Raw genomic sequence first — 20,636 nt, forward strand, 5'->3', positions numbered from 1 at the left:
TGTCTCTATTGTAGAAACAATATATTGATAATTTTTGTCATTTTTAATTTATTTCTTTCCTAAATATGTTTAAGTCGTTTTAACCCTTAAATCTTTCAATCAAGAGAATAGTGTCACCATAAAATTAACATAAGATATTTTAAATTTATTTTAATATAAAATAGATGAAACAAAATATTGTGCATTAATGGTTAAAGAGAATAAATAAATTTATTTCAGTCTGTAGTTTTTATTTTTTTAGTTTATTTATGTATCGTACGGTGTCTACAGATTTTTAATCTCAGACATTTATTCTATCAAATTAGAAGATAATTTCTATTTTCGAATTTTACTTTTTATTATTGAAAATCGACATCAACAATTTTATTATGTTTATTCTTTTAATTTCACTAATGCTAAGAGTAAAATAGATTTTTTTTTTTTTTTTTTAACCCTATTGTATTATACTATATATCATTAAAATATGATATACTTAAATTTACATGCAAAAATCAAATGAATTATCTGCTCAGACGGAGAAGTATATGTTTATGCTTCATGTGTTGAAATGAGATCATATAATTGTGTAATATTTGTATAAATACACTTCATGTGTTGGAATAAAATTTACAAATAATGCATTTGTAATATATATGTTAATATAATTATGATGTCTGTCTCTGTTGTTAGTCTCTACAACATATTTTTTTTTTTTTTGTTATTTATATATAGCGTTATTTATTCAGACATTATATGTTCAAGATTGATATATTATAGAGTTTATTTGCTTTTGTACCATATATTGTTTGCTATCAGTAATGTCGTGGATTTTAAATTCAAACATCGTGGGAATCCGCAGCCGTTACCCGAAAATGCGCAATGGCTAAATCTCCAACTGAACCCAATACCCTGTAAATTAGATCCGATGAGAAAGCCACGCTAGATTAAGTTCAACATCTTTTCTTCTTTTAGAGTGTGGTTTTATCGCAATTCCATAAAAATATGTAGTATTTCTTCTAACAAAAAATATTACATTCAAAATACTATTATTTAAACTTTTTTTTATAAAAACAGTAAGTAAATAATCCCATAAAATAGAACTTCGAAAAATGAAATATCACAAAGGGTTAATTAGGGATTGTTAAAAAAAAAAAAAAAAAGAAGGGTTATATTAATATCTTATCACTATCATTATCTTCCATTGTCTAATCAATTAAATAATGCAAAATCTATCATCTATTTGATTGCCAATTTAATATATAGTGATCATTCCACCACCACCATTTATCTATCTCTATATATTGGTGGTTGATTATAGATAAATAAATTAGTGATGCATATATCTAAGAATTTTAACTTTTAAATGAGATGGTCATTCTGCGTTATTTAACATGATATCAAAATTTTATTCGGAGATATTTATCTCCTTTGTCCGTAGTTTAACTTTTTAGGTGAGACAATCATTCTGCACTATCTAATATGGTATCAAAGTTTTGTTCGATGACATTTATTCCCATTGTTTATAGTCTAACTTTTTAAGTGAGACGGTCATTTATATCATTATCATAACGGAGAAAAGAAGCAATAAGAAATGCCAGAATGTCACTTTTATATGTATGTTGGCAGTAGTAGTATTATGCATATATATTCGATATCACAATTATTCTTGGTATATGGCCATAAAAATGATGGATTTGTTGACCTTTTTATTTAATTATTTTATTAATTAATTAGTGGGGTTTCTATTCTTTATCTCATAATGCACTTTAATTTGTCCTTTACTTAAACATAGCTTCTATATATACATACATACATATATATATATATCATAATATATGTGTAGACAGAGAAAGAGAGAGCAAATATAAATTAATTAAAGTGAATATTTATCTATAGAAATACAATACATTATCTTGTTACGTAGCATGCAAATACTTACCATATAGGAAATTAAATTGGACATTCTTCCCACTCCAAACCCTATCTTATCCCATTAATAAATTCATAATAATTTTAGTACCCATTATCTACTGATTATATATATATATATATATTTTTAGTTTGAGTAAGTATGCATATATATTGAGAATATTATTTATTAATTAATTCATTATATGAGACCAATCAACCATAATAAATTAAAACAGTGTTATTATTTTAAACTGTTCATTAATTAATGCACTTCAATAAATTTATTTTATTTAAAAGTAATTTTAATATTCAAGTCAAAGCTCTGATACATACAATTGATGGCATACTAAATCCAACTCAAGAAAATATAATATATAAATTAATGAATATGTATGTACTAAGTTCACTAATTAAGTGCTACGCAGGCCTACAATTTAATTTAAAATTGTTTGTAATTTATCTGAGCATGATTGAATCAAATTTTACTCAATGATTGTTTTCGAGACAATAATATATAGACAAAATTCAAAAATGAAATCAATATCACACCAATTCAATGATCCAACCCTGTCCCAATTCTCATGATATCAAGGACAAAAGAAATTAATAAATAATGAATCAAATAATACATATTACAATCGATATAGTTATATACAATATATTTATATTTATAAACACACTACACATATTGAATAAAAGCTTATAATGTCTTTTTTTTCAATTGAATCCGCAGCCCTTAACTTTCAAATGTATCCCCAATCAAATTTAATATTCTATAAACTAGCTTCCACCAAAAAAATATCTTTTTTTATAATTATTCCCACAAATAAACTTACCACCAATACCATAAAACCCTAAATTAAATTCCAAGCTCCAGGACTCCAACGAAAACCGATGGCGGACAATACACCCGTCCGGCGTTGGGGTCCCTGGACCTCCCAATTACAAAAGCATACAAGTAAAAAAATTGAATCTTTTTGTGATCAGAAAAGTGCAGTGAAGAGCTCTTACAGAAAACAGGAACAGTAAAACAACTCCTCCATTACCACAAAACGACAAAACCCAATTTCAAGAAATGATTAATCTTATTAATATTTTAAAAAAAAGTAAAAATAAAACTGGAAATGTGCAAGCAAATTGAGCTATACAAGGGTACGTGGCAGTTAACAAGCCCCCCCCCCCCCACCCCACCCCCCTGTTCTATTTATTTTTGGCCATCGTATTTTCTATCACCTTCAAAATTAAGTAAACGTACTCACTCTCAGTCAGTCTCAGACCACTCCACCGCCACCGCCACCGCCGCCGCAGAAGAACATGAAATGGTGGGACTAAGTGTGATCCTGGAAAATTACGAGGACCTGTCTGCAAAACCATGCCCGCAAGTCATCAGCAAAGGAATTCTAAAAGCAGCATCTTCATCGTCGTCTCCAAAATCCCCAAATGGCGGATTCTCCAGAAAGAAACCCTTACCTTCATTTCTCGACAATTGCTTCCTCTGCAACCTCAAGCTGCTGCCCGGAACGGACATCTACATGTACAAGTAAGCATCGATTTCGTCTTGGATAACATATTAATTAAAATAAATTACTTACAGACACGGTTGTGCTGTTGATTTTGGGCAGAGGGGACAGAGCTTTCTGTAGCGAGGAGTGCAGATGCAGGCAGATATTAATGGACGAAGAAGATGCAAAGAGTGGTTGTACCCGGGAGTACAACCACAATTGCTCTCTAGCTGCCACGTCATCGTCCCCTCCATCTTCTTCGGCTACACGTCCGGCTGATGGGCCGAGCGTCGCCGGCGCCGGCGGCAGAAGATGGAACGCCTTTGCCTACTGAGGAATGATAGTGTTTATGAAACTTTAATTAAATATCCTTTCCTTCGATGTTTCCTAGAATGAAGCCAGCCAGGGTTGTAATTCATTCCTCATTGCATTTTGGTTTTTTTGAGTTTGAGTGGCAAAACTGCTGGCAGAGAAATTCAAGATTGATTTTTTCTTTTTTGGGGAGAAAGTATTTCTATCACATCCAACACCAAGATGAAGAATTGAAGGTGAAGAAGATGATCCCACTTCCTATCTTCTCTTCTTGAGATAATAAATATCTTTTCTTGGATCTCGGAAACTCTACAAATAAATTAATGGCTGTTGCAACATCAGCAATATTATTAAATTTTGATCATATTCTTGAAAAAAAAAATAAAAAAAATTCCAACTAGTTAGAATTGGTACAAAGTTGTAAGCTCACAAAATGTGCATGAACTTCCACAAAGTCATTAGCTGTAATAAACAGACAATCAGAAGGTCAAGTCATGGCTTCAATCATGTCTTTCAGATTAGGGTAGTGAGATAATACAAGTAGAAACCAACAAACGGGAAATAATAGTATATCCCAACTTCCCAAGCCCATCTCCATTCTCCAAAATTGAGAGCAAATGCACTGCACTGTATGTCGATGTCCCCTCTATCATCGTCATAATAACAATAAGTCTATTTAGTACAAACTGAGCCAAAATAATGGAATTTGGACCATCAAACTTCAATGCCCTCAATTCACTGCACCATGGTTTTATTAATGCTTCAGAATTTTGCCACAAGATCGATCACAAACACCCACAACAACATTCTTGCATAAAGTACAAGGACTCTTCCAAAGATAAACATCTTTAGACACTACATACAAAGGAGGTTGGCTATATTGTCGCCATCGTCATAATCTTATCTTCTTCGTCTTTCATCATCAACTGTCTTCATCTGGGTCACCACACACAGCTCAGCCAGATTTGAACAAGAGTACTGCTTTGGAATCCAAATAGAAGTAGACAAAATGATTTGTTTCATGTGTCACGTAAGAACCTAAAAAAAACAATGAGGTTTGGATTAGAATGCGCTTACAGATATATACAACAAGACCCGAATCGGCGGCACTTTTTGAAGATGTGGATAAGCTAAAGATCATCACAACTAATACAACTAAATCCATTTACATTTTCTCTAATCTTCTAGCATCTACTTTTACTACATTTTCCAATCTATTGGACATGATTGCAGTGAACTTCAAATAACATAAGACATGATAATCGATGTGGCTCACAAGTCCAACCCTTACACCACCGGGCCATCCCTCATATTCTTAGAAGTGCACTCATTAAAGAAATGCAGAAAGTATGTCAGAACAAGAAAATGAGCAAGCCTAAATAGCCAGTGTATGGCTGTGCTTATGGATGTTTACTACAAAAACAGACATAGTTTGCTTTGACAAAATATTTATTTCAACTTGTCACATGCAAGTTTCACAGAGATTGGTTTTGTCATAATAGAAAATGAACAACCATTTCGTAGATTTCTCAAAAACCACTTAGGCTGACATAAATACAAGGGAAAGAAGGGAAGTGGGAGGAAGTCTTAATATTCATTTGTTTGGAAGTTTGAGAAGGAAAAGGTACAAAATGGAGAGAAATAATTTTCATAGAAAAATTCCCACCCAAAGTTGGAAAGAGAAGTAAAATGGAAAAATAAATTGTGATAAGAAAATTAACCTTGCAATTATTGAATTTAGATTAACCCCATATATTTTTCAAAGTGGCAAACATGTTAATATACAAGGAAGCAAATTTGGCTCTTATCATTAGCTATTTCATACTCTGAGACTCTATAAGGAATTTATACATTCAATCTATGGAACTTCAATTCAATCCTATTAGTAGGACTCACCTGTGGGTGTGCAAGCCTGGATCCAAGATACAAGTTTGGCAATGGAAGAGCCAACCGTAAATCATGAAAATTGGGTAGTGCATATCACATACGATGCTTTTCAGACTTTTCTTCTTAGATGAGACAAAGTTAAAAGTTCCAGAAAAATGAATTATAGTTAATACTCACAATTGTTCCTCACTGAATCTTCTGTAACTATTTACTGTAATGGTTGGATATAAATGATGAAGCTGCTAACCAAAACGAAAATTTAAAAATATCGAAGAACGATCAAATATGATTACCAAAATTCTTGCCCACAATGCAATGCCAAGTCGGACCGTATTTCTTGTCAAACATCTTCTTTATGTGCTCCGCCACATCCTTCTCCACATTATACTTTTCAAAAGCCTGCCAACCAGGAACGTTTTACATGTTCAAGGACACAAGGTAATATCTGAAAAGAATGCCTGAAGGGTATTAATCAATTGGGAAAAAGGAAGAGTGGAGACGAAGATTACAGCAATGGCAATGTCGACTGCATCTTTCTGCACGTCCTCCTTCATGTCCGCACTCTTTATGGTAACTTTCTTGCCGGGATTTGATCTCGAGGAGGGTTTCCGATGGTCGGAGGATGCCACCGGCACAATCAGGGCTCCGCCACCACTCACTCTCGATTCTTCACTCATTATCTCGCCAAAAATCTTCCAGCCCGTTCTCAATTAAGGATAAAAATCGATTATTTTCTTCCTAAATTCAAATCTCCCGCTCGAGGTCGAGAGAGACGCAGAGATGTGTGCGGTGCCGCCTGATCTGTAAAGGTGTGTCTTTTTATTGACATCTCAGAAATCCTTGATTTTGAACAGTGATCTACACTTAATTCTCAGTTTAAACCATCTAGAAAATAGTCTATATGTTGACTCATGATGTCTGGTCACTGGTCAGAAAGTCAAAACCCAATAAAAAAAAAACATCACATCAAATCATCTCCGCAAGTTACATCAAACATGACTATTTTTTATTTTTTATCTTTTTACTTTCCTCGAACTTTCAAAATTCCAAAAATTTCTAAAATCCTGTGTCTAAACCCAAGTATATATAATCTGGACCTTCAAAACATGTTACTGAAAACATACCACATGGCTTTTGTTGCTATGCTTCTGCAGCTGCTGCTTCTTCTTCATCAGAGTCCTGCACAACTCTACTGGTTCTTGCTCTCTTGGCTTGAGGAACTGCAGTTTCCTCCTCATCCTCTGTATCCTCTTCAGCTATGGACAAATGGTCATCATTACTTTCTTCTCTTTCATTAGCAGATCCTTCAGGTGAGTTAGTCTCAGTAGCATTTGCGCTGTTGTGATCTGCATCATGGCTCGGGTTTTGTTCATTCACTGACTCTAGTATTTTGAAGTCCCTGGAGGTGCTGCGTTTTGCATGTCTCAACAGATTGACTCTGGTGATCTTGCTCAATTGGATAAGATACTTTTCGTGGTCTTCTATCTGGAATATCAAGTCAGGGATGCATCTGTTTTCCCTCTTGATTTTGCTGGCAATTCCTCTAGTCTTGTTGCTTTCCTGCTGGTTCTGCAACCAATCAACAAATGCTCTTCAAGATGTCATATGAGTTCTAATAAGCATTTATTTTAGAAGCAGGAACCATTCAAATCAATAAAATATTGATAAAATTTCCGATGATCAAAATTTTCAGTAACAGGACAGTAGATTCTGAAACAGGGAAAAGAAGCCAATACCTTCTGCATCTGAGCAACAAAGTTGTAAATAGGCGTTGTTAATTGCCTGCAAGTAATTTCCACAAGCCTCTGGTACTTGAGGCTGGGTAAAATTTGCTGACATCCTTTAGGAGCAATTTGCAGCTTTGATATTCGCGCTAGATTCTTGTAGAATTTCGCGGCCAACCTCAGCAGAACTTCTGCTTGAGGATCTGCATTGTCTAGAGGGTTAGATGATCTAGAAACCGATAAGCAATGCAAGTTCATTCACTATAAATAGAGCTTTTCATACCCTTTAAATTCATGGAAATAAAATCTGATAGCACCTTAACAACAGCTTCAGCTCTCGAAAACAATATCTCTTCCAATTGTAATTCAGGGGATGCTTTGTCGATCTGATCAAAAGAAACACCCTTTTGAGACGCCATATAGTATGTCTTTAGCCTTGCCACGATCCAGTCCATATCAACTATGCTGGGTTCGAGTGACTGCAATAATGTAGAAGCTATCGCAGCATCTGTTGATTTGTTTATAATGGGGAAGATTTCAGATGTATCTACAGGGCTAGCATTCTCAGACCCTACAACTTTTAGAAGTTCTGCAGCAATACTTTTGGTGATGAACAAATCTTCTGGAGGCGTGCTTAAAGTAGCAGCAATAAAGACCAAAATTTTTGCAACCTTTGAATTTGATATATGAATTCTTTTGCATAATCGTACGATCCAGGAGCCTATAAGATTCCTTCTTTCCTCAGGCAACTTGTTGCCAATCATCAGCACTATGTCACCAAGAATCTGAGAATGCACATCATTTTTAATGGCATTACAATGATAGCACAAATCAAATACCATTGCACAACCAACAGAGAGAATAAAATTAATTACAATAGTAATTCGGATTGCTTAAATGGAGATCTAAAGCACAAGAAATTTACCTCAGCTTCACGGAAGAAAGAAAGTTCAAGAAACTCGTTGAGGAGAGGCCTTAAGATCCTTTTTATTAATACTTCTTTGCATCTTGTGGTCTGGTCATCGATACCTTCAGCTAATTTGCCGTCATCATCACAATCAGCATTCGCAGCAACAGTTGATTCATCCTCTATTCCTTGGGCTGAGGCCAAATCATCAATCAAGCTCTTGTACTTTGTGGCAGACAAACTTATTTCAATAAACTTTTTCAGGCAAAGCAAGGCCAAATGAATATTTTCCCTTCTATCTTCAGCATCTTTCTTTCCTTTTGCTTCTTTCTTGCTAAGATCCATCTCAGACTTTAGCAATGACTTGAGAGAATAAACAATTCTAAGCAGCGGAAGCCCAAGAAGCTTGATGTCCCCATAAATCAATGTCTTTAATGTATCTTCATTTTCAGTAACAAAGAAGAATTGTAGCTGTCGAAAGCACATATTTAGCACAGAAGAGAGAAATCTCATGTTCTGAGCTTGTGTCTTGCCTGAGGAATGTTGGCTGTTTTTCTGGGAAGGTGCACTGCATTTAGTGTGATCAAGTTTCCATAACTCTAATGCGTGTTTCAAGAGCCTATGGATGCTTGAAGCTGCCAAAAGAGGAGTTCGTTCTTGAGTCAATTTGTTACCGCCTAAAACGAGTTTTTCAGTAGCATCACTAACACTAGGTCTCACATATGCTTTTTTAGCTCCATGGCCTTGTTTGACATATTTCTCCACCAACTCATGAATCTCAATAAAATTAGAAAGCTCCCTTTCCAATTCCAATTTTGACATGGCACCAGCTTTCTCCATTTCAGAAACAGTTATATTCATAACAACTTCAATTATTCCCAACAGCAGGGTAGCAAAGCACCTCTTTTTTTCTTCATCCATTGATATAGAAACCGAATCTTGATTTTTACCCAGAAGGCCTAATAACATGCAATTAAACAACCATATAAGGCATAAACTTTGAGGAGCATAACTGAAGCAGAAGGAAACTTATGTTTCTTTATGCATACATTGTTAGGTGATGGATAAAGATAATATCGCATTTAAAAGACTACCTTCCAAATTCACAGTCCTCAGGTGCTCCCGGATCTGCACTAAAGCATTTGAGAAGAACTCTCTGGAAAGAGTTCTCCCAGCCTTAAAAAAAAAGAGGTTATGTCAATTATACTTGCAAAAAATATGATCCATTCTAAATGAAATGAAATCAGTTACCTCATTTTCCTGACTGGCGGAGAATCCCAAACAAGCCCATGAATCTGAAAGATGATCAGATTTATTTTGTGGCTGAACAAGAAGAACCCAGGAGATGCAAAAGAGGAGGCAATCAAGTGGTTCTTCAATACAAATCTTTCCATTTTCTAGTCTCACGCATTGATCAAGAACCAATGGATTGGTTAAATCCTAGAAACATAAACTACAACATTTATTTCAAATCATGTAGATGTAGAAAGCTAATATTGACAAAGATCTTGATGGAAACCTCTTTATAAAATCGCTGAAAGTGGGATAGGAGAAAATCGAAAACTGTGTTGGCTGCTGGCGGATCCACCAGGACAAGTCTCATTAAACCACGATACAGATTTTCCCGGATATTTTCCTTAAGAAACAAGCAAAGTAAAATAAGCTGTGAGATGATGGACAAAAATATCTCTAGGGATCTTAATGCATGATTGAGCAACTCTATTAAATTCCCTAAGAAAGTAAATATCACACAACTTTGGAACTTTAGACTACAAACTGCTTTAGAGATAGAGTAATCATGCCACCTAAGGGGAACTTCAAAATTCTTCATAAGGATATAATTTCTGGTTAGACTAAATAAAAAAGGCACTGGACTATTAGATGCACCTGCTGATAAAGGCATCTTTGCAGTAAACCACAAAGCTCTTGGAAAAGGTCTGCCCTATTCGGGAGAGGCACTTCAGCTTGCTGGCTACAACTGGCCTGGCTGCTTGATTCTTGAAAAGAGAAAAGTCCATCTTTTTTTGATTGTTTTTCAGACAAAATCAGGTCAAAAATGACATTAACAGCAGCAAGACGAACTGAACTCTGTTGTTTAAACATAGACTTTCGAAGAACCAATATGATGTAATCCTGCACAAAGTACATGGACATTGGTAATGTAATTATAATAAAAGTTGGACATTATTACTGAAAATAACAAACAGGTTAAGGTGATTATTATGGTCTATCAAGAGGGGGAAAAACATTTCCCTTTTATGTGATGTAAGTGTAAAACATGTCAAAAGGTTGGCATTGCTGTATTTGGCTGATGAACAAATTAGAATAGTACCTGAAGATCACGACTAAACTTGGTGAGAGGGAGTAGAACCATGACAAGATGATATGAAACCTTAGCATTCATAAAAGCAAAATAATCCAGCATTTCTTTCAAATGATGTGCAAGGTCCAACAACGGATGAGGATGAACCTGGATCAGATATCTAAGCAATCTGGAGAAAAAAATTAACAAACTAAAATAAGCTCAACAATATACAGGAAAACACTAAAAATATTGAAAACAATACTTTTCATACAACCTTGTTATAGCAAAGCACTTTTCAGGCTTCAAAGAGAGGATACGGAATTTGCATTGCTCAATTATCTGCACAAAAGATTATACACTTAGACCACAAGAATTGAATTCTGTAGGAGTTGTGATTAAACTGCCACACATTCACCAACAATAGCTTTAAACATTGCTAGCAGCAATTTCTTGAAGTGGTGTACGTAAAGAAGACTCTCTGTAGAGAGAGGCCATTTCCATGCATCACAAACAGAATGGAGATATCTAACAATTAAGAAAGCATACTGACTAAATTAGTAACCTCGTTTCTTGACATATCATGTACTTCAAATAAACATTTCAGCACCTGAGTGCCTAGCTCTTCTGTGCACAATAGGCCATCAGACCTCGAAATCTCTTTCTGGTTTCCCTCTTCTACTCCTTCAAGCAGGCTAAATCCTAACTGCACTATACTGGGAATAATGTGCTCTCTTCCATAATGATTAGCATTCACCTGCAGTGGGACATAAGCCATATATAGTCTAGCGATGCCACAATGAATAATTCAGCCGCTGAACAAATGTAAGCAGATTCATACAAACATCATCCATAATCACATGGTCTGAAATTAATTTGTATCATCCGCAGCATTAAAATTTTCAAATTAATCAAGAAGAAGAAGGGGAAACAGCTTACAGCCTTAAGAATAGCCTTTTCTATCACTTTAGCATTTTCCAGATATTCTACCTTCACTTCATCAAATATCCATCTGCAGGTTCTGAAGCAACAACAAATGGTAATGGTTTTGCATACAGATCCTATAACCATAAGAATCAATTAAGTAATTTGACTATGAAATCTTCCAATGAACATGATTAATCACCATTAACAAACCAGGTCAATACTCAATAGCTTATAGATTATTGTAAAAGAATGATAGATTCATGAGTAACATACATACTACCGATGCTATTCTCTAACGTAATAACAATTTAACTAGTCATCAATTTTGGAAGGTTGTTTTCATGCTATTTCAAACATAAGTACACTAAAACACCGCCATATTCCTTAAATTCAGGCATGTACCAATAAGAACTAGCACCATATCATATGACCATTAATCGCCAAAACCTGAATGCAAAGAGATATAAATTGTAACATTTAAATACAAGGCGCATACACAAAGATCAACAGAAATTATACTTACTTTGCACTCTTGTAATCCTTATAAGAATTAAGCAATGCAGTCTTCAAAACACCAATTGCACTCTCGTTGAACCTCCTAATTCTTGCAATGGATAACAAAACTGCAACAGTAAAATGATTAAAAGCCCTTGAATCTAACTTCACCAAACTCAAAACCTCCTGCCCCAAAGAGGGATCCTGCTTGACCCCAAAATTCACATGAAGCAAAACTGTACCCTCTACTTGCTTCATAATTGAACCACCCTTATTGGTACCCCCAAAATACATCAAAATCCCTTCAATAACCTCCTTCTTGCTAAACCCTTTGGTCGCCAACACCAAAAACTGATAGACCAGACCAGGCAAATCCTGTACTTCCACATCATCCCTCATTTGCAGAAAAAACTTATTCAAAAAACTCCTCTTCCTAACTTTATCAATGCACAAAGAAATATCCCGGACAATTTCCACCAATTTGATCAACAAAGCCTTACTCCACTCACAATTAATCAAAGCATCAACAACCGAGTTCACGTATTCAGCGCTTTTATCAATTTCATTCGAGATCCTAACCAAATCAAGACACTTCGGAAGGAGAATCAAAATATGAGCATCCTCCACTTCGTTTATCTGAGGGAGATATGAAGTAATCAAATCAATTACCTTACGAACTTCAGTAATTTCAACATTGTCAAGAAGCCCCACAAATTGCTGGAGCGTTGATAGAGAATTATGATCATGTGGTATTCCTCCGGAAGTGAAGAGGCGGAGATGGGACTGAAGGAGAGCCGAAATAAGACAGGAGTGTCCAGAGGCAGCGTGGCCGTTGATTAGGGAAAGAAGAGAAGACACATACTCGAAAACAGCCGAAGAAGCATCAGGAAACTGGGCGGCGCGTCGATGGAGAAATGAGATAAGCAATTCGTGCGAAGATTCGGCAAGAAGAAATGCCGGGGCTTGAGAAGAGACAGGGTTTTGCTGGTGATGCTTGGCCAGGGAAATAACGTCACCGTCCGTTATCAGTGGTGGCGCAACGGGGTGGGTACCGGTGGAGGCCGCCGGCGGATTACTCTTAAGGTTCATGGTGGCGCCGTGGCGCAAAGCGCAGCGGAGATGGAACTGAAGTCAGTCCTAACGGCGGTGAATAATTTTGGCGGGAAAAATACATATGATATATATAAATATATAAAAATAATAGGATGTGTTTGTTTAGGGCCTTCAAATTCGGGTACGTGAATTGTGATCAAACAAAAAAAATTTTGCTTAGTGTAAAAATCAGATAATTGTGTAATAATAATAATAATAAAAATAATGATAGTTTTATAATATATTCTCTTCATAAAATTATTCCTACTTTTTCATTATTATTACACAATTGTCACTACTTTTTACACTAATATATTTACGGCTACTTTTTATCTACTACCAATATAATATTAATATTTCTTAAATCCCGCCGTGCCGAACATAACCCAGATTATAGTTCTTGGGACGGAGGGAGTATTATTTATGAAAATGGGACTATTGTTTTGGAAATGACAAAAATGATAAATAGGACTATTGTATTAGAACAGAGGGAGTATTATACTTTCTCCGTCCCGTAAAAAGAGCACCGTTTACTTTTTACACGTAGATTTTTTAATATTAGTAGTCCATTGTATTAGTTTATAGTAAAAAATACAAAAATATCCATATTGGTATGATATGTTATAAAGTGATTGCAAGAAAATTTATTATGTTAATTACAAAATGATATCTTGATGGGACCGAGAGGGAGTATATTATTTTAATATCATATTCAAATTAAAATTTTACCCAAATCTAAAAAAAAAAAAAAAAAAAAAAAGAAAAAATTGGAAAGAAAAATTAATAGTTGATATAATTTTCTATAAGATAAGAAAGCATTTGATTTTATCGTTCTGGAAAAATTGAAACTATATCAAAATTATTGTATAAATAAAGCCTAGTAAGTATTTTTTTTTTAAATTCAAAACTAATATAAAAAATACTCAAAAGTATTCACTTACCTATAAGTTAATATTAAAATATCTTTAATTTTTAAATAAAAATATATCATCAATACACATTAAAATATCTTATTAAGATAGATAGTATGCTGAATTTTATCATTTTGAAATAAATCTGAGCCTTGAATAGCTAATTAATCAATATATTTTTATCTAATTAAAATAAACCTTGTGCTGAATTAATTAGCATGTCACAATAGAATCTAAACTCTTATATATTTTCAATAACAAATAAAATGCTATTATTTTTTTATTTTATTGTAAAACTTCAAAGTTTTTATACTATAAAACCACAAAGTTTGAAGTGGGATGGAAATAATAATATTTGTAAATTTTGTGAAAAATTATCATATAAATATATTAGTACTACTTTCATTATTCAAATTTATTTTCATATGATCATGTACAAATATTTATAAAAGTGATTTAAAATATTTTTTTTTTTCTTTTGTAAAGAAAAATTAATATTCTTCTACTTAAAAAATTAATATTTTTTAATGAGAAAAAAAAAATTAATTGGCCAAACAAGCATATGCCTATCTGCATTTTTCTTCTTAAAACGGCTATGTAATTAATTAAGTTAATCATTATTACAAGAATCAATACACATTATATAAACATACATGATAGATAATGACAACAAGAAAAGGACAAAACAGGATAATGCAGTCTGCCGATCCCATGTTCATGTTGTTGCAAAGCAAACCAAGCGTTGAATCACACACAAATATTGAAGATGCTCTTTTACATTGTTTACATTAATTGAGTAAAAATCAATTCTTGCCTTGCCATCACAAGTAGTGGGACAAATACGCAATTTTATAATATTATTATTATTAGTATTACATATTAATTACATTTACAGAAACTAAACATATTGTTTTGTCTCCTTCTTCTCCAGCTCCTCCATTACAGTATTAACCGCAGTTCTTGGAAGCTCCCGGGACCCGGAACGCCAGAAGATCTTGGCTCCATTTCTTCTTTGAAATGAACGGTGTGGATGATGGGATCCCGGGAGCTTCAAGAAATCTAGCGCAGGCTGAGATGCATCATCATAATCATCAACGAAAGAATTGAGAGGATAATTTAAAAATGGGTGTTTGCTTCTCTTTCGTGAAATGTGTCAGGCTGAGATAGATGCTTTGATTTATATTGTATTGTGTGGATCTATGGGGCGAAAGGGATAAACCACCATGTCGATGGCGTGTTTGGTTGTAAAATTCAGAAATGTATGGGAAAATATCTGAAAAGAAAAGAGTCGTTGGAGACCCCATAGGCCATGGTGTGTAGCGATTGAATTCCAGAAAATGGTTGTGTTTTTTTTTGCAGGCCAAACATATATGGGCCATCCATTGCCATAGCAGCATAGGACTCTGCGACTGCCCCCCTCTCTCTCTTCTAACCTCACTTATTTTATTGCAAGAGTCAGTCTGGTTTCCACGTGCCCCTGGGGACACTACCCCCCCACCCCACCCAACCCCCCTCATCATCATCTTCTTCCCTCACCCATTCTTTCTTTACTTCAATGCCGCCGCACAATCACAGAGTTTGAGTTTCGAGTTTGACCTTCTTCTTCTTCTTCTTCTTCTTCTTCTTCCTTTTCTCTCTCTAGAATCTTATGTACATGTTTGTGAAAGATTGAAGCTTTTGACAATGGCGATGGAAGTGGTGCACGAGGATATGGGGGAAGGCAATATGCAATGTACGAATCATCCATACAAAAACAGCACTCCTGGTGGGATCTGCGCTTTCTGCCTTCAAGAAAAATTGGGGAAACTCGTGTCTTCATCCTTCTCTGTAGCTTTTTTCCCTTCGTCCTCTTCATCTTCTTCCCCTTCCTTTAGATCTGACTTCGGCGGCGGCGGCGCTGCCGCCGCCCGCCACCACATTACCTCCTCATCTGTAAACTCCCGAACCACCCAAGCCAATGACCCCACCTACACCACCACCGCCACCACCACTACCAGGAGGCCAAGATTGCCGTTTGTCTCAACCCACAGAAAGAAGAAAAAGGAAGGAGCCGCCATGGCCATGGCCATGGGGAGCTCTGAACCCAACACCATTGTCTTCAAGAGGAGCAAGTCCACTGCAACTCCAAGAAGAGGCATCCATTTCTTCGACGGGAAGTATTACACAGAAGACACCAGTCCACACAGAAGAAGGTTCTGGTCATTTCTCTACACCTCGTCCTCAAAGCATTCCACAGCATCCAAGAAGAGTGCAAAAGACTTCAACTTCACATCAACAGCCAGGCCCGAAACAAGGGAGAGGAAAAGGGAGGATCAGTTCGTAGTGGTGGATGAAAACGACGAGAGTCCTGCATTCGACAGAAAGGTATCAAGATCCAGATCCGTCGGATGCGGCAGCCGGAGCTTCTCCGGCGACCTGTTCGAGAAGATCTCCAATGGCTTCGGCGACTGCACTCTCCGCAGAGTGGAGTCTCAAAGAGAAGGGAAGCCCAAAGTCCAAACAGCCAACAAAAATGGATCATCACAAGACTGCATCAAGGAAAGAGTTAAATGTGGTGGGATTTTCAGTGGCTTTATGATCACATCATCCTCAAGTTCTTCCTCATCTTCTTCATACTTGGTTTCAGAGGACAAACAGTCAGCAGGCAATGGGAAGCCATTGCCAACAACAATGAAGAACAGTAACAGTATCTCCCATGGGAGGAGCAGAAGCTGGGGATGGGCACTGGCAAGTCCTATGAGGGCTTTAGGAAAAACTACATCAGGGAAAAGGGATGCAGCTGCTGCAAACAAGAATTCTACTCCAAACTTGGCTGCAATTCCTTCATTGTTGGCCGTTAGTGGCTGAAGCAAAGACTCAGTAAATTGCCTGAAACTTTTACTGCTACTGCAACTACTACTATACTTTTTCTATTTAATTTAATTTTTCTTTTTTTTACTTTCTTGGTTAAGTTCATGTTGGTGCAGTGCTTAAGTTAATGTGAAGAATTGTTTTGCTGAGGTCTGAATATGTATGATTATTATTATTGTTACTCTTATTCTATTGCTAGTTTTAATTGAGTGGGTGAGTGAGGAGGAGGATCTTGATCTGGGTTGTACTTGTACTGTAGCAGTCTGTCTTCTTTGTAAATCAATGGTGGTGTCATATGTGCATTTGCATGAGATTGATGAAAGATTGGAGAATAAATTGAGCCATGTGGAGACTCTTGATGATCATTTGACTTGCAATTTGGTGTGTATATATATATTTATATATATATTCCACTTCTTCTTCTTCTACTTTTTTATTTTTGTTTTGTTCACTTGATTGTTGACATGATTGATGTCTTTTATGTTTAGTTGCAAAAAAAAGGGGTTGGTGATAGATAGATAGATATGAGCTGATGATGTCTCCATCAAGGAGGCTTGAGAGAGAGAGAGAGAGAGAGAGAGAGAGAGAGAGAGATGGGAAGGTCAAGAATTAAATAAAGATTGACATCACATGTCACTAGCCCAACATGTGCATGCAGATTTACATGTCCCCATATTTTCCCTTTGTCTAATCATTCAAGATTTGAATCCTGAGGAGGAAGAGGAAGAAATGAGAAATAATCAACCTCAGGTTTAGAGTCAAAAAAGAAGTGATGCTTTGCACATGTTTGTTTGTTAGACACTGGACACTCATTAATATTTGAAATGTCTTAATCACCTAATCTACACTCATCTGGTCCAATCCAGGTGGATCCATCCTTGTCACAACTCCCTTCACTTATTAGCTCTTCTAATAAAAGGCATCTACATATCTCTTCCACAAAGAAGCACACAACTGAATTGATCCTTGGGCTAGTGTGGTAGAGATGACTCTAATACTATTTAATGAGGGCAGCTATTGATGACCGAAAACTTTGGTATTTTCACAACCATAATCTGCTACTTTTTCAACACTGCAATTAATAGTGCCATAAAAGCAGAATGCATTTTATCAAATTTAATAAAGATCCATGGCTTCTGCAGCTAGCCCTCTTCTTGGCTGCTGCTGCTGCTTCTACTGATTATACATACATACATACATAATTTATGTATGTATGTATGTAGCCACAAGAATCAATCACTTTTCTGAATTAGTACTACTGGATAACTGAATATGAGGATTAGATTCATGTATTTAGTTGAAAGATTTTGGGGTGTAGATTCTTGGTGAGAAAAAGGATAAGAATACAAGCCCTAATTGGATTCTGGTGTCTGTCCAATTTCAGGCACGGACCACAGAGACACTGTTGAATTATGACAGGTCTTGGGTGTGCACAGCCTCTGCAGTTGTAATTTTGTTGGTTCCCCATGAACGATAGCTACTTCTACTTGTATGATTGATCTTCTACCCCCAACCCAAAACATGTATGCTCATAACCAACCTTTAATTCATATTTGACTGGCTACACACACAAAACAGCCATATTGATGCATGTGTGCATGGAAACTAATAATTACAAGTATGATGCAGAAAAGAGATGGAGACTTGTGAGGATTCAGGTAAACAGTGACAGATATGGACAGGGACATGCAAGCAAATAGGCCATGGAGGTGGGATCATAAGTGCTAGAGATGACACATACTTTTTGATCACATAAAAACTTGGATAATATGTGTGATTCATAGTAACAAGGGGGCACTTTGGTAGATTGATTGATAGATAATCCATGCCTTGGGGCCCTTTAATTAGATACCACAAAACCCTAAACAAACAATATTCATGAATGGAGCATTTGTACTAGTTTAGGGTTCTTATATGCAAACTATTCTTATAGCAATCTTTTTAGTAGTAGGAAGGTAAGTTAGCAGTGAAATATAACCGGGCTTACAGTCAATCAAGTGTTGGTGTAGCGAAAACCCTTCGGCATCTTGACAAAGGCGACGGGGCTCAAGCCAGCCAGCCAGCCGGATAACGGTAAGCAAAACAAGCATTGGTTAAATTCAAATGAAAGGTCGCGCCATAACCATTAGTCCACCAGTTTGTTATTTACTAAAACAAAAACAAAACTGGGATTTCAACACCATACAAGCAATGTGATATAGTGAATATATAATTTGTGTCTAAGCAAGTAAATGCTAGAACACAACGAACGGGATAGGATTAGTAATGAACAAAAACCACACATAATCAGTGTAAACACAAAGATTCTCGGATATAAAATGGGAATTTAATTGAACTAATTTACTGCAACATATTTTGGTGAATGAGTGAATTTATGAACATGTGGATCTAGTTTAATGTCTCGATACTTTATATGATCATTCATTCAAACAAAACTACTGTCTTCAAGTGTATGTTGGAGCATAAATTTGCAGTATAACCTTTCTTTCATCTAATACAGTGCAACCCATGCTATTCATTTCTAGTTTTTTCGAGCCAATTATAACGGTATGTGTGATATTATTTCAAGATTTCCACAAGAGGCAAAAACTACTTGAATTTTGTTCTGTCATTTCTATTCAATATTGAAGCACAATGAAGAACTTAAAATGTTGTAATAGAACATTGGTTAGCCAACAACTCAACATCCAAAAGCCAATGAAGCCACCAAAAATAACAAGGAAATAACAATTTACCACTGGTATTGTCGTATTCGAAGCTCAAAATAATCTTTTCCCATCCATCGAACAAAAACTGTTCCCAAACTCTCCTGTTGTGGTGTAGAATCAAAATGATTTGGTTATATCAGGCAGGGTAGAACATCGAGAGTGATACCAGCTTATATCCCCTGTCTACATAGATCCCATATTCAACATTAGAATCTCTCCATGGCAAAAAGAACTTAACAGCATCGAATCTAGCACTTTCCATGAGCCACATGACCAATGGTTTTTTTGGTTCATGAAGGAGCAATGAACACAGCATGAAAATGGTGAATGCGTATGTTCTTATGTGTGTGGTCTATGCAGTCAACATCGAAAATCCTATAAAAACTTGTAAAAGATGAAAGCTAAATGTAATTCATAGGACTAAAGAGTTTTACCAACGTTAATTGTAGATTGTCAAGAAATAACCTCGGGTGAGAGGGGATGTAACTTTGCTACATCCAGTTTGCTCAAGCCCTGCTCTTTCTCGACATTTTGGCTGCTTGTTGTGAGGGCTTTACAAAATCTACGCGCAAGCATGTCACTTGAAGAATCAGTAAATCATCACACAGAAACACATTCTTGTAATCAATTAGGTTGCCGTAATTGTTCCCATTTCATCAATTCTTTTCCCATGAACCCTAATCACCCAAATTCTAGATAAATCTTTATCAGGGGTAAAAAACGGCCCCAAGAATCTGAATAGTTCAAACAAGCTGAAAGAAACGAGTGTTTGTGGCCTCACCTTATACTCGCCCGAAAACAGCCATTGGAATGAGCCTCAAGAACAGAGCACACTGAAAAATGTTCAGAAGAAAGATTATCGAACAATAAAAATGTCAAAATGGCCCCTAAAATTATACTATTTATTCTGTGACCCATGAACTCATATCAGTGCCAGACTGCCATCGCCATTGCCAATTGTGAAGTGGGACAAAAATTCATACCAGCTGCTAAAATATCTCAAAGACAAGAACCACCACTCTACAAACGTTCTTACATACAATGTTTCAAAAAAACAAATAAAGGGTTTGTGATTGTGAGTGAGCTAGATATAAACAAGAACAACTGAGACATTATTCTAAAATCTTGG

At 35.8% G+C, this 20,636-nt stretch overlaps 4 protein-coding genes across 4 annotated transcripts; 2 read left to right on the top strand and 2 right to left on the bottom strand.

Annotated features, from left to right (window-relative positions):
- Nucleotides 1-3,209: 3,209 nt before the first annotated feature.
- LOC127249562 (FCS-Like Zinc finger 15-like) lies at nucleotides 3,210-3,957 on the top strand. The gene is made up of 2 exons (XM_051272442.1): nucleotides 3,210-3,430; nucleotides 3,513-3,957. The coding sequence occupies exons 1-2, from the start codon at nucleotides 3,210-3,212 to the stop codon at nucleotides 3,724-3,726; spliced, it is 435 nt and encodes a 144-aa protein (XP_051128399.1). The 3' UTR covers nucleotides 3,727-3,957.
- Nucleotides 3,958-4,245: 288 nt separating this feature from the next.
- On the bottom strand, nucleotides 4,246-6,268 carry LOC127249569 (uncharacterized). The gene is made up of 3 exons (XM_051272455.1): nucleotides 6,101-6,268; nucleotides 5,885-5,990; nucleotides 4,246-4,742 (listed from the first exon to the last, which is right to left on the bottom strand). The coding sequence occupies exons 1-3, from the start codon at nucleotides 6,266-6,268 to the stop codon at nucleotides 4,660-4,662; spliced, it is 357 nt and encodes a 118-aa protein (XP_051128412.1). The 3' UTR covers nucleotides 4,246-4,659.
- On the bottom strand, nucleotides 6,179-13,075 carry LOC127249554 (uncharacterized). Its single transcript, XM_051272428.1, has 14 exons — nucleotides 11,975-13,075; nucleotides 11,464-11,545; nucleotides 11,090-11,281; nucleotides 10,802-10,866; nucleotides 10,555-10,714; nucleotides 10,110-10,355; nucleotides 9,742-9,858; nucleotides 9,474-9,662; nucleotides 9,317-9,398; nucleotides 8,241-9,181; nucleotides 7,599-8,100; nucleotides 7,328-7,518; nucleotides 6,716-7,160; nucleotides 6,179-6,392 (listed from the first exon to the last, which is right to left on the bottom strand). Exons 1-13 carry the CDS (start codon nucleotides 13,033-13,035, stop codon nucleotides 6,732-6,734), a joined length of 4,257 nt encoding a protein of 1,418 aa, XP_051128385.1. The 5' UTR covers nucleotides 13,036-13,075; the 3' UTR covers nucleotides 6,179-6,392; nucleotides 6,716-6,731.
- A 2,357-nt stretch (nucleotides 13,076-15,432) lies between these two features.
- Nucleotides 15,433-17,164, top strand: LOC127247655 (uncharacterized). The gene has a single exon (XM_051269613.1). It carries the CDS (start codon nucleotides 15,633-15,635, stop codon nucleotides 16,794-16,796), a length of 1,164 nt encoding a protein of 387 aa, XP_051125570.1. The 5' UTR covers nucleotides 15,433-15,632; the 3' UTR covers nucleotides 16,797-17,164.
- Nucleotides 17,165-20,636: the final 3,472 nt, after the last annotated feature.

The sequence above is a fragment of the Andrographis paniculata genome, unplaced genomic scaffold (genome assembly GCF_009805555.1).
Source record: "Andrographis paniculata isolate CXL003 unplaced genomic scaffold, ASM980555v1 Contig11END, whole genome shotgun sequence".
Lineage (NCBI taxonomy): Eukaryota > Viridiplantae > Streptophyta > Magnoliopsida > Lamiales > Acanthaceae > Andrographis > Andrographis paniculata.